Source organism: Lepidochelys kempii, chromosome 11 (genome assembly GCF_965140285.1).
Source record: "Lepidochelys kempii isolate rLepKem1 chromosome 11, rLepKem1.hap1, whole genome shotgun sequence".
In the NCBI taxonomy this organism is placed as follows: domain Eukaryota; kingdom Metazoa; phylum Chordata; order Testudines; family Cheloniidae; genus Lepidochelys; species Lepidochelys kempii.
Genome location: NC_136390.1, coordinates 14,841,684 through 14,856,634, shown reverse-complemented (window position 1 = coordinate 14,856,634; position 14,951 = coordinate 14,841,684). Strand labels below are relative to the sequence as shown.

General features: G+C 38.2%; 1 protein-coding gene across 2 annotated transcripts in view; it reads right to left on the bottom strand.

Moving 5' to 3' along the window:
• The window catches only part of CCDC93 (CCC complex scaffolding subunit CCDC93), a 103,543-nt gene that overhangs the window by 7,229 nt on the left and 81,363 nt on the right, over positions 1-14,951 (bottom strand). For both annotated transcript variants that reach the window (XM_073305251.2, XM_073305252.2), the window contains 5 exons: positions 13,526-13,597; positions 13,107-13,215; positions 11,451-11,533; positions 5,842-5,879; positions 4,150-4,234 (listed from right to left, as the gene is read on the bottom strand). In XM_073305251.2, the coding sequence (XP_073161352.1) occupies positions 4,150-4,234; positions 5,842-5,879; positions 11,451-11,533; positions 13,107-13,215; positions 13,526-13,597 (387 nt within the window). The remainder of the gene's footprint in view (positions 1-4,149; positions 4,235-5,841; positions 5,880-11,450; positions 11,534-13,106; positions 13,216-13,525; positions 13,598-14,951) is intronic.

The window sequence follows — 14,951 nt, the reverse complement described above, 5'->3', positions numbered from 1 at the left end:
GCAGATGAGAAGCGGAATGGAAGTACTCTATACTGGTAGTGGTCCTGCCCAAAGGTATATTGGAGAAATCTTCTGTGGAACGGTAGGACTGAGATGCGGATGAATCCAGCAGGTGGTTGGACTAGATGACCTCCTGAGGTCCCTTCCAACCCTGATATTCTATGATGATTCTATGAAGGCATCCTGTAGGTCAAGGGCCAAGAACCATTCTCCCTGATCTAGGAATGGAATAATTGCTGCTAGTGTTATCCTGAATCTTTGCGCCTGTTTAGTGCTCTTTGATCTCTATAGGGGATGATAGGGGTCTCCAACCTCCTTGTCTTTTGCGGATCAGGAAATATTTGGAAAAAAAGCCTCTGCCTCTGAGGTGAGCAAGGACTGGTTCTATCGCCCCTAGGCATAGCAGGTGATTTATTTCCTGACGTAACAGTCTCTTGTGAGAAAGGTCCCTGAAAAGTAACGGGGAGGGAGGGAGCTGAAGTGCATAAAGTAACCCTTGGAAATTATCTCCAAGACTCATTTGTCAGAAGTGATGTTTTCCCAATTCCAGAGAAAGAGAGCGAGGCGACACCCGAAGGAATGTGGAAGGTCTGTGTTTTGCAGCCGTTGTCGTAAGGAGTGGCTGACTGGGGCCTTGACCAAGGCAACACAACTGGTGTTTTGAGGTCAAGGGCTGAAATGTTGAAAACTGGGAGGCTGACGGTTTCTGCTTTTGCATCTTAAGTCTCTTTCATTGTGGCTCGTAGTATCACTGTGGTGGGAGGAACTGGCGTGGTTGGGATCTGTGAGATGGTTGGGAACTAAATTTTTTTTTCTGCCCCAGTGTGTAGATTCCTAGAGAGCACAGCGTGGCTCTGGAAACTTTTAAAGTGTGAAGTGATGCATCCGTCTTCGGAGCCCCGGTACTGAATAGCGGGGACATTGCTGTCTCCACAATCATAAGGTCCCTAGAAAAGCGAAATTCCTGTGGTACCATCAGAGACTGTCAATACTGACAATCTTTTATGGGATGCATGGTCTGAAGAGAGTTGTTTTGAGGTGGCTGGTGCTGAGGACTTCTCCGTCAGTACTACTAAGGTCTCTGCTCTCGTCTTTGGCAGCAGTGCTGCTGCTTCAGAGCCTGTGCCCTTCAGGTCTTCAGGCACTGCAGTGGAACTTGTTTACCGAGGATCCCTGTGTCTTCTTAATACAGCATTTTGCAGCTGCTGGTGCCAAGGTGACCAATCATGCCAGGGATCTCCTCTGGCTGGTCAGGAGGTCAGTTTGAGGGCTTGCAGCCCTCTTTTTGGAGGCTTGTGAGGGGAGTCAGAAGGTTTTCTCTCAGCTCTCCCTCCCTAGAAGTTGAAGGCTCTGGGGATGATCTCTGCCATGGAAAGGATTCAGGACCAGAGTCGGACGCTGGTTTAAAAGCACCCTCTATGAGGAGGAGTTTCAACTTTAACTCCTGGTTCCTTCGGGATCTAGCCTTCAATTGCTGGCAGAAGGTGCACTTTGGTGGGATGTGAGCCTCTCCGAGGCACCAGACGCAGTGGGAGTGTCTGTCCATAACTGGTATTGCCCCCGCCCCCCACAGGAGAGGCATAGTTTAAACCAGAAGAGCTGGGCAAAAAAAAAAGTGGGGGGAGAACAGGGAGAAAGAACCATTTTGGGGGCGGGGGGAAACTTAAAAGAGAAGCTCTAGAAATTCTACAAAAATAAATGGAAACTCTATAACAAGCTACAAAACAAAACACTATCAATTATAATGAAAATGAGGTAAGCAAACTGGACTGCTACTCACTGCAACTCAGGCCAAGGGCGGTTGAGAAGGAACTAAGTGTGGTTCGCCCATGCAACGCTAGTTAGCCGCGAGGCAGAGAGAGTGCACGTGCATGACAAATGGACATTGCTACCTAAAATCTTCAATCAGAGGTGCAGGGGCACAGATATACCTACAGTGGAGCACCCATAGGGACACTACTTGAAGGACCTGCAAATTCCCACACTGGCTCGGCAGGAGGGCATGGAGGAGTTGAAGGTGGGGAGACAGGCCTGCCAAGCCATCTCCAGGGGCAACGACCCTTTACCATGCCCAATATTTATCCCAATATGCCTACAGTGGCAGTGAGAAGATTGGCCATTGTTCTGTACCCACTAAACTACTCTTTGAACAATAAGCCATTTTTGTCTCTTTCCTCAGATAATTTCAGTTCTCACAGACTCAAAGGCCAGAAGGGACTATTGTGATCCTCTAGTCTTCCCTTCTGCACATCATTCCTTAATAGGCCCATAACCTCTGGCTGAGTTACTAAAGTCCTCAAATCATGATTTAAAGACTTCAAGTTACAGAGAATCCATCATTTACTCCAGTTTAAATCACACTCTCACAGAACCCTTCAAGTTTGCTTTTTTCCATTAGACATCTGACAGGTAGAAGGCAGCTATCATGGGGACCTAAAGAGAAAGAATGAGCTCTCTCAGGGCCTTATCCTACTCACAATGGCTTCAATGGCAACACTACTTCTGCCTTCAATGCAGCAGGACTGAGATCTCAGAGTCTTCTCTCACATAGTGGTTGCAGATGCTGTACTGTCACCAACCAATGATAGTCATCGGACTCTATATCTTTTTTTCTAGAAAACTAAATGGCTGAACTTTTGTTTTTTTAAGTGGAATCAAACAGGAGAGCAGTGGGGGTTTGCCTGGTCTTAAGAGGCTGGGGTCAATTCATAATAGAGGAAGGAAGGAAGGAGTACGTACAAGAGATATCAATAAGGCTCCTCTTCCCTCACTCTCCCATAAAAATCTTTTATTTTCTCAGCTGTCACCAATTAAACAATTTATGGAGTAGCAGAGGTGGAGGAAGAACAACTTTGAACAATTGTTGTCATTTTTGGAGTTGTTGCTGCAGCAATTAAGTGTCATTAAAGAGTTTGTCAGCCTTCCAGAACAAACAGGCATAATTACTGCCAACTTCATGAGTAAAAAATATGCTGCTCTGAAATATTTCCATAATGTCCATAAACGCCTCAAAATCAAATGATCTCAATGGGCTTGCTAATGGAAAATCAAACAAAGCAAATAACCAACTTCACTACTGTCTGTGCCACGCAGAATTTGTCCATTCTATTAAAAAACAACTGCTCAAACAATTCGAGGCAATTCACTGCAAATTTTGAAGTACTGAAACACCTATCTCCTCCAGGACAGTGGCTAATAATAAATTCTCCATTTTTACAGAAGAGCTTCATGCTAAACTGAACTCCACTGTATCCATGTTCTCTATACATAGGTTTCATCATATTAATATCTGGAAGTCCTTGTGTGGACATTTATCCCAATAACAAAGAAACAGTATGGAGAATCTGTAACTCTCAATATGTGACATCTGGTCTAGCCTCCTCCCTGATACTCGGTCATGCTTGAGATTTCAAATTAAATAAAGAACAATTATAAAAATCCTAACATCACACATGATTCTTAGTTCTTAAGAATAGAGAATCTCAGTGGGTTCACCCACTAGGACCGGTTGACATGGTGTCATTAACTAGGCTAAAACTCACAAGTGTTATAACATTATTTGGGGGGGAAATCAAGGATACTTTTTTAGGTGAAAGGAATAAAGCAAAGATAGAAGTAAAATAAAAAAACCTAAGATATCCAAACGGCAATAATTACATTATATTTACAAAGGAACAAGCAACTTCAAAATGTATTCGGGACCAGTGCATAGGTTCTTCAGTTTCAGCTTTGCTGCTGCTGCCACTGAAGAACAGCCTTAAAGGGACTGGAGAAATGTGCATGAGAGCAGACCATTGAGGGCCAGACCCCACTGCCATGGACACCTAAGGCCTAACTCCCAACTTCAGTGGCGTTGAATCAGGCTATGAGTCCCTATGACTGATCCATATTGTAACACCAAAATCTAATTTAAGTACTGCAACTTGTCTGGAGTGAGATAAGTGCTGGCATAAAGATGCAGTTCTGATCTACTCACTAAAATTTTAGTTACAGGCTCTTATTTAAGGAAGAGTACAAAATAGAAATGATGAGACTTGTCAGGTGTTTAATTAGTTTGCCTCTCATCACACCAATTTTTTTTTAACCATTCAGCCTTGTCTGAAATAATTCCAAGCTTCTGCCAAAGAAAACAAGAAGGAACAGTTTAACCTTCATTCGATTCTGTTTAATTCCTTCTACAATCTGCTCCATCTGCCGCAGAAACTGCTCACGAGCACCAGAAGAGGCCATTGCTCTGGAAGAAAAATGGATACTGACTAAGAGGGGAGGGAGTTTGACAAAACAAGAATTTCCTCTACAATTTTTATCTATCCTGCATGTAGAACTTTCAAAATAGACTTAAGCAATATGAATATGTGGGCTTAAAACTACAGCTTTCTGCAAAGTGTAAAGGGATAAAAAGTAGATTCAGACAATCCAAGATAAAAGATAACGGGCCAGATCATCAGCCAATGTAAACTGTCATCGGTCCACTGGCATATATCACCAACTCTATTAGATCACCCAGTTCATCTCCCTGTCTTGTGCATGACTGTTCCCTTTGCTAGTGTTTTGTGCAGTGATAATAGCTATTGATGGACCAAAAGCATGGTTTCAAAGTAAGTGTTTAGAAAGGAGTAGCTCATGTGAAAAGCAGGAATGGATTAGAGGACTGGCATGTCAGTAAGATCTGTAAGCACAGTTTTGTTTTAGTGGTTATAATTTACATTTCTGATTTCATAATTATTTTGGTGTAAAGTACAACAATTGTTATTCTATTCCATGCTTAATTTAAAACTGTGGTAATTTTAGATAACCACTTTACCTTTAAAAATAAACTGCCCAAGTGAACAGTCAAGAGTATAACTTCCCATTGACTAGAGAGTAGTACAATGGAGATCTCACCACTGAACAAAGCAGATCTCTGTACTCTATTTTAGTGGAATGTATCCAATATATTTAGTTAGTTTGTTACAATTAACAAGTTCAAAATGTTTCTGTTATAGTTAGAGGTGGTTGCTTGTCGTGGCAAGAAAATGGTCAGAGTCAAAACAAGGCTTTATCAGGATAACAAAAGCAAAGGGTTCAAATTCATAGGAAAATTTAAAAAGTTATGATTGCATTATGATGAGCAAAATATGTCATGCACTAAAATATCAAGCTATTATCAATCTATTGAATAACAGAATAATAGTTCAGAACTATTTAACACCTTAGTTTCTCTCCCATTCTTCACTTTACTGGACAAAGATAGAAGTACATTTGTAAAAATTCACATTGGAGTATTGCTCAACAGGCTGAAGGGTGAAACCCTGGCCACACTGAAGTCAATGGCCAAGATTTCACTACGAGACTTCTGTTATCCAACCATCACTTTTTAAACAGAGGTTTGTCATAGAAACTCTGGGCTATGACAAACATATGCTTAAGTTATAGTTAAGAAACGTGTGGAGTCTGTAGTTATTTTCATATGACAAGCCCAACTTGACAAATATGTCAAACAAGGTTTTTAAAAGTGCCAGTAAGTTAGAAGTATGAAAAAAGTGTTACAATTTAAGTGAGCAATTTAAGCATAATTTAACACAATACAATCCCAAGAGCAAAGTATTAAGATATACATTCCACATGTGTTCTTAAGTAATTATATTACTTCATTTGTGCCAAGGTATAGCATGTGGCTATCAAAAATTACAAAACGTACTGGATCTTACTCAGAACTGGCCATTAAAATTTCAAATGTATAAAGTTTAAAGAAGAATCAGAAAGTTTTGCAAGCATTTTTGAACAATTTCCACCCAGATTTTGCCAACCAACTATAGATGTATGAGTAGATACCAAGAGCTAATGACTCAAGTTACTTACTGCTGGAAATTATCATGAATTGAGTTCAGCAAGTTAACCTGGTGAAGACAAAAACACATAGTTGAAAATGTACATCTTCCTCTCCAACAGCAACATAGATTTTCAGTTACTTTAAAATGTGATTTAGCTCAGAAAAAAGTCAGCTGTATAAAAATGCCATCTTCTTGTTTTGCAGAGCATTACATGAGGCTATCTGCATGTACTGAGAGAGTTACAATCAGCTTACATTAGTGACAAAAACAGTTTTACTGCTTTTCACTCCTGTTAACTAGTGCAGGGTTAAAGGCCTGTTTATTTAGAGAAATCTGCACTGGTGGAAAAGCTGCACCAATGTAAAGCAGGGCTTACATCATAAATGCAGCACATCTGTTATAGCTTAACTATATCAATACAACTACACCAGCGAAAAGTCTGCTATATAGGCAGACTTCCTAAACCAAACCACTTGAGGGTTGTACAAAATGTCAAGGAGGGCTGAATGTATAACACAATTAAGGTGAACAGGTGTAGTAAGGGGCACCATGTGGCCTGCAGAACTGATATCACTGAAAATAATAGGATACATGAAAGGACCCTGTTTAACTCATGGAGGCCAAACTGTGTTTGCAAGCCTTGAAGTGGAACAAACATCTTTAGTAGTAAAGTAGGCACATTAGACAGGTAAACCATTATATATATATGGGATTCCACAATGCAGTTTTCAGAGCAGATCCACACTTTTTCAAAGAGCCTGAATGAAAAAACTGCATTCAAAAGATCTGTTAAAGAATGTGTTTCCTTGGGAAAAAAAACTTCACTTAGACATGCAAACCAGGCAACTGGTTGGCACAAATGACACTTTAGACACATGAACTTTCAATCAGAGTTAGGCACCCGTGAACTGTGCTTTTGAAAACTTCCTCCATAGTTACTTGTTTTATTAACACACATTTAAAGGCCCTTTGCAAGCTTGTACCTAACAGCATATGGAACGACTCTTCCATACAAAATGCTAATTGAGACTTGCTTGGGAATCTTATTATTCTCTCCAACACATTTAGAGAAAAAGAAAATCAGAGGAATGGTTGATGGGATTCTTTATCATAGCTTTGAATAGTTCCTATTAGTCTCCAGTGGACAAGTAGTGAGGTTTTCCAAAGTACGATTTTGCCTTTTGATGACGAATGTTTGAAAATGTGCCATCTGTACTGTAAGAAACCAATTCTGCAAATACTGTACTTAGTGCTTACTAATGCGCATATTCCCAATGGCACAGCAATAAGCACACTGCATGTTAGAGTTTGCTGAATCAGGCCCCAACCCTAATGGATTTAAATCAGTGATTTCAAAGAGTATTATTAGCGTGTAGAAATCCTGTTCTTACTACTTAGAGGTTAAGAATACTACTTAGAGGTCAATTTTTTTTTTTTTTTTTTACAAAACTTTTGTTTTGACGAATGAATGTTTTCTGACCAAAAAACCCAACAAAAACCCACAACAACTTTCTGCAAGAATATGTCAGTTTCAACAAAACTTTTGGGAAAAGGTTTCTCAGGTCCAGGATAGAATTTCTGGTCAAAACCCAGACCAAGAGACCACCCTAAAATAGCAAATAGCCTGGTGGTCAGGGCACTCACCTGGGATGCGGGAGATGCCGGTTCAAATCACTGGTCTAAATCAAGCAGAGCAAGGACTTGAACCTGAATCTCCCACATGAATGCCTTAATAACCAGGCGAGAGAGAGAGAGAGAGAGAGATACTGTGTGTCATTTTTTTTGGTTAAAAACTTCAAAATGTCTCATTTTTGTCCCAATGTAGAACAGGAGGAAAAAAAGCCATTTCCCACCCCATTCTACTTCATTTTCATGGTGTAAATTTCCTCTCTCTTTGATACAATAACTAAAATAGTATATTCTATCCAACTCTGGAAAAAAGGTAAAAAGTCCATCTCTGCTTACTTCTGTCAATACTAACAAACCAAGCCATCCTTAAGGATGGGCCATGTTGTTACATAACATACATTAATGTATCCTGCAAAATATCTAGCAAATGAAAAGCAGTATTTCATGACCATGACAGAGAACTATAGGGTTACATTTCATATCTACGAAGTCAGTGGGAAAAATAAGACAATTTGAAAGTGGGTTCCCAACAGTCATAGCATTTTAAAAATTAATACTATGCCAATTTTGTAAAAATCAACTGTATGAGCATAGATACCTTTGATGTCACAATTCCACCCCTAGGAGTGAGTGATTCCATTACTATTTTGAAATCACTCCATACACAGAATACTTCAAGGTTTTTTGTTTTATTTTTTGTAAGAAGAAATACGTTCCAAAGAATCTTAAGAAAACCAAGACCCAAAAGGGTAAAGGGACATTTGGTTTATAGGATATTAATACAAAATATTTGTTCACTGAAGCCTTTTTTATAGAACAAAAAAACTGAAACCATATTGTACATTTTTGACATCAAAAACCACTCAGACATCTCTTGAGATTAGCATAATCCATTGGAAACCCTTGATGTATGTTATGGCTGCCTTTTAAAATTGCATTCATAAGTATACAGTTAGGGTAGAAGTAAAACTCTTCTCACAGTTTGTACTTAAATAAGTATTGAGTTACTTTGGGCAAAACTACTCCAGGTTTCATTTCAATATTTTTACAAAAGAAAAGAGACTATTAGCCTTGATATACATTATTTAACAATCAAGCACTTCTGGTCTAAAATCTGTCATCTCTGTCTTTAGTAGGTTCATTTCTATTTCAGAAGCAATCAGTGAAAAGAGATTAGTTTGTACGCCTGTACCCTCAGTAAATGTTACAAAAATCTGCAGTAAAGTCTAATCCACAGACGACATTAAAGCAATATCATGAGTTTCATAGCTGCTACTTAATGTGCCATGCTAAATAAAGAATATGTGATCCGCAAATTGTCTGTTCATTTAGAATAGTGTACAACACAATCATTCAGGCAAATAAAATGGATATAATGCAAACAGATAAAGCAAGGCATTTGGTAATAACTTTTTAGAATGTATTAGATAAATATTTATAGCCCAGCATTAATGGTGTAATATTATTCCCCCCCCCCCAACACAGATTAAATCTTTAACAGTTGGCACTAGTCTCATAATTCTCATATCATGGGATCTATGTTCAGATGTTTTGCCGATATAGTCCACATGTAACATATAAACAGAGATTTAAATTATAAACATGAATATATACAGCTGACTCAATTCTTTGTCTAGTAAAATTCAGCATCAGATCTCACCAGGAGATAATTTTTAAAAGCTTTTGAGGAAGACAAAACCATAATGACAATTTTATCAGACCAAGAGATAAACTACATCTACAGTGCTGTGATAATTTTGTCTTACTGATCTTATATAAATGACATGTTGACTACATTTAGAAAAACAGAAATATTCAATGATAAATACACTGTAGATATCCTAGGAATGTCATTTTATGGAGATCATGTCAATCATCAATACAGGTAAGTTAGAAAACAGTAGGATGTCCTACTTTGATGATCATTGGCCTAATTTAAAAAAAAATACATTCTCAGCTGTATTGCTTGATTCAGCACAGTATTTAGGCATACTTCCTTATGTGCTTTGCTGAACTGGAACTTCACAGAAGTTATCCGAATGTCAGAATCTAAGCTACAATATTTGCATTACAATAGAACACTCTCCATAGTGCCATGGGCAAAGGCTGCAGCCACCTCTTAAACAAAGGTACACGTGTAGAGTCTTAATTCATCTAATTCATTACAGCAAAATCAGAAGGTTGTTTTGGTGGCTTTTCCCACACTGACAGAAACAAAGAACTTCAGTAAATCTGTATAAAGCCCAGTCTTGCAGGGTTGTCAGTTCAAGGAAGTGTTGATAATGCTGAATAAACTTTGCATATAGCAAAATCCTGGCCCTACTGAAGTCAATGAGTTTTGCTATTGACTTTAACAGATGATTTCACTTCTGAACTTTGGATGCCTATCAGAAACCAAAATTTCCAAACCTTTAGACCCTTGTCCATCACTAACTGATAACTCATTCTTTCCTACTGAGTAACTTTCCAGGGCTGTTATGGGCAGATCTTAGGTCACCATAGACTAACTAAGGGAACTGTGAAAGGACAAAACAGGTCTTGCATTTTGGAACATGTTACCGGCACAGTATACACATACACATATATCGGAGTTCTTGACTTTTTAATCTGTTTTTTCAGATGATTTTCATGGCAAGGACTGTCAGAATCAACTGTTTCCTCAAAGGGAAATTGAATTCCTGATTCTCTCAGCTGATTCAAATACTCATATCTAGTTTATATTTGTCAGAATCTACTATTCAGGAAAAAGATGATGGATTTTTAGATTGCAGCTCTCTATGCTACCCCTCCTCTTAGAGAACAGAGATGCTTACTTAATGGTACCGTAAAGGTACCATCTGTTACACAAAGCAAGTAGTGGCTGCCTTCGTAAAGGTATTTAAACAATGTTCTGTTCTTGTTTCATTAAAATGCAATGAGAAGCATGCAATGTCAGACTTTTACCAGCTAATGCGAATCTTGTTGTGCTATCATTTATTTTACTGAAGAAAGCAATGTATATTTTCATCTCACCATAACATCATTAGAACTGTTTACAAAAACCCATGTGAACAACTGTTAAAACAATCTTTACGGATTAAGATGTTGTTTTATTTACTGATGTAGGATTCATGACATTTAAGTAACCGAAGATGCTTCAAAGTAACCAGTAAAGCATTGCTGATGTTTTACAAACTTTGAAATGCCAGTAAATCCTTTATTATGGAAAAACAGTCATGTGGAGCTAGGATCTTTATCAGAAATGTATTTGCTGCTCCTACTTATTCCTCCAGTCCTCACTGAAGTCTAGTTTACCTGTAACATCACAGAAGGGTTAAATTCATTGTTGGCGTAAGTCCACTGTGTGTTACCCCAGAGAGGAATTTGGCTCTAATTTCTGGATGGGGGAAGGAGGAGGAATAGGGAGTAGAAGCAGAAGAACTCTTTAATGAAGAGTGTGTTTTCATGATAAATAAGGGCTTGGTCGTGCCCCCTTGAAGTCAAGAAAGGTTCTGTCGCTGAATTCAAGGGGAACAGAATCAGACCCTAAGATCTTGCTGTCATTGATGTCAATTTACTTTGATAACTGAAATCACTGGCTGTAGCATTGGTCCCTAAACTAATGCAGACACTGGATCACTAACCCCCAGGTTAATCTGATTTTGTGAAGCCAAAATTTAAATGATGTGTGTCAGTATCCTAATTTTATTTACCTTTTGAGCCTAAATTGAGTAATTCTGGTATCTATTTCTGGTATTGGCCCTTCTGTTAAAAAAAACAAAACACATATATACACACAAAATACACAAGCAGAAATTTTCCTAAACAGAATTAAACCAAACAAACCAAAGATTTCCACAAACATTCTGTAAACAGTTTTAGACCCAAGTCAATTTCTTCTCAGTGCTGACCTTTTGAGATAATTATCTGTACCCTGCATAGACAAGGCTTAATCCAGTGCCTTGTACACAAACTCAGCAGCATCCTATTCTCCTATCATGGGCTAAACATTTAAAAACATGTTCTTACCTCTTTTTCTAAATATACCTTCTTATCATCCAATGTATTATAGAGGGTAAAGAACTGCTTGGTTTCTTTGTGAGTTGCTGACACTGAAAACAAAAGAAAAACAGAGCAATGAAAGACCATATGGGGCCTCTGTACCCATTTGTAAAATGGGGATAATACCTTCTCATTTCACAGAGGTATTGTGAAAATAAATTCATGAATATTTGTCAAGCTTTCAGATACCACAAGGATGAGCACTATAGAAAATCCCATAAGGAAATTAACAGCCTCTGTCTATACAGCAGGATTTAAATAGTGTGCAGCAAATAGGTCCTGGGGCCATACATTGAACAATGACGAGAAAACAAAATATTGAATAGTTGTTAACTAAATAAGTATCGTCCATTCTGTGCACTGAAGGAGGCTGGGTTGCTGTGCAAAAAAAAAAAGTATGCACTCATGTAATTAAAGACTATTACAATGCATATGCAAAAGGGAAACCATTAAAATTGCACTAGCAACCTTAATTCTGGCATTTCCTAACTTTTGAGTTCTTGACAAAGCAACCTTAATGTTCTTTTAAAAAACAGTTTGTGTGTATATGTAACATTATATACTCTAAATGAAAATAAGTACTTGTGGCACCTTAGAGACTAACCAATTTGAGCATAAGCTTTTGTGAGCTACAGCTCACTTCATCGGATGGTATTTTCCACTGAATGCATCCGATGAAGTGAGCTGTAGCTCACGAAAGCTTATGCTCAAATAAATTGGTTAGTCTCTAAGGTGCCATAAGTACTTCTTTTCTTTTTGCGAATACAGACTAACACGGCTGCTACTCTGAAACCTGTCATTATATACTGTTTGTGTATATGTCTGATTATGCACTGTTCACATCTGTACACACACACACACACACACACACAACATATAGTATATACATACCAACAGATGCATAGTATGCATTCCTCCTTTCCTGACACCATGATTACAGGACCAAATTTAGAAGCATATATGCAGAATGGTTAATTTGCATGCACAATTTCATTATCTGGGTGCATACACACTTCTAAAATTTGGGCCATGATACCTGAATTAAAGATTAAACATTTAGAGACAAGGCTCACATTCTTCTTCTGCCTAGATATCACAGCACATTTGTAAAACCTGACAATTTTCTGTTTTAACTCCTCTAACCCGTAGCAATAAAAGGGGACATGAGGTGTTTAAGAGAGCCAGCCTTATCTTGATATCTTGACATTGTTTGGGTCAGAACCACATACTTATAAAGAAAACACACACGCACGTACGTCATACAAAAAATGGTAAACCAACGTTAACTGTGATTAATAAAACATGAGTCAGATGTAGAGACTTTCCCTGTAAACAGTGGATTAAGGGCTTTCTAAACACTAATCATTGATCCAAGAGACTGAACCTACTGCAAACAAAAGAAAATTACTCCAGAGATCTTGTGCATCAAGTTTCAGCCTCCAGGGAATTTTTATAGCCAGTTTATAAAATCTTGAAAAGAGGGGTATACAATGTGAATGTCCAATGACCGTTAAATAGAGCAGAATTAGCAGGTGCTGTTGTCATGCACCATAAGCCTATAATGTGATTACGCTCCTTCCACTGGTTAGACTCCAGGAGTACATTTCTGTTTGATATACGTACCCTGACCATAAAGTTCGATAAATCTCTTCTGATACTGAGTTAACTCCGCTCTGCTGGGTACCTCATCAATCTTGCGTTGTAAAATAGCTATCTCTCTATTTCTTCGGGCCTGAGAGAAAGGAAGGGAGAAAAAAGGGCCCAGCTCTCATTTTAAATGGATAAAAGGTAGCAAGATTTAGAAATAACCTGCTAAATAAGCTAATTAAAAAATACCTGCACAAACGAGAGTTAATATATCTGGTAAGTTTGATTAAGCCTCAAGATATATTTCACTATTAATTATAAAGGTACTTGCTTACACTTACAAATGTTGAAGAAAGTTACAGAAATACATTTAAGTGCTTAGCTAAGAAAACTTCAAAAATTCTGCCCTAGTAAGTTTGCCAAAAAACACAAACAAAAAATCACTTTGTACTCACCAGTAATAGTCTGATCTTTTGTAGCTTATCTTTCTCAGTTTTGTATTGCTGGTCTATTATCTTATTAGGTTCCTAAAATTTGAGATACCAAAGATAATTTCTGATTAACAGCAAATCAACAGAATTTAACCACAGTCTTAAAAAAGAGAGAGGCTTTTGGTCAGCAATTATTAAAAAAACAGATTGGAATCTTTATTTTGTTCACCTTTAAGGACATCCAAAATATTGTCAACATTTTTATATTATTTTAAGGAGAATGGGTTAACGAAACTGTATGAAAAACAAAATTTAAGTTCTGAATGTCATTTACACTACATAAATAATTGCATATTTTACTAGCTTTTAGGCCATATATATTTTTTAGATTGCTTTTAAGTAGCCTTTTCACTGGAGAACACCACCTCCAAAGGGACAATCGTAAAGTCCGGTAACATGCAGTTAAAACATAAAAATTATGAGTCAGATTATGGTCTCAGTTACCACAAGTGCGAAACTGGAGTAAATCCATTGACATCAATACATTTGTGATCAACGACTTCTATGAGACTACTCATCTGTGTTAAGTTAAGCATATGCATAATTCTATACAGGATGGGGTCCCCAAGTTATCACCATCTTCTTTTGATTCTCCCACTGTGTTGTCCTTAGGTTTCTGTTAGCCTTTCAGCTTTGTTGGCCAGGGACCATCTAGGTGCCTGGACAGTGCCAAGTGCACAAGTAGGCACTTAACCAGTGATCACCACCAACACCACAATAATAGTGATCATGACACCAATAATCGCAACAATAATAATAGCTACATCAATCATATCTAGGTGCAATTCACCCTCTGGGACAGGGCCTGTACAAGATTTCCCCATGTCATGTTAGCCCTATATTATCCATGCACAAGATCCCCTTTATTCTCCCTCCCTCTTGTCTCACTCCGCCCTAGTGCTCACACAGCACCAGTAGCTGAAAACCACACACTGGGGTTTGTTCAGGCTTTGGGTGGGGGCAGACAGGTAGAAGTTTTGTTCTTAAACTGTTTCAAATCCTAAAGAGGCTAGTTAAAAAGCATTTCTGTTGTGTTCATTTTTAATATCTTCTGCAATATTGAGGTATAGCACAGGCACCAGGCATTTAAGATCGTTCTGTTCTCATCTCCTTAAACCATTTACTTTAACTTCCTTGAATAAGTTACAGAGATAAATTTGGTGCAGGGCTGGTATTTGCTCTGCATTTCCCAGCTTTTGTGGCTTTCCAAATCATATCTTTCATGTGAAGCTTTAACCAAGAAGTCTGAAGTTTCAATTCCTCTCCATGCATGTTGTGTTCAGGAGGTGGGGGATCAAGTTACACGAGCTGCCACCCACTCGATTCTGGAAGAAGTGTATCAAGGCTGTTCTAGTCATCTCAAGGTATACAAAATAACTAAACTTGAGCC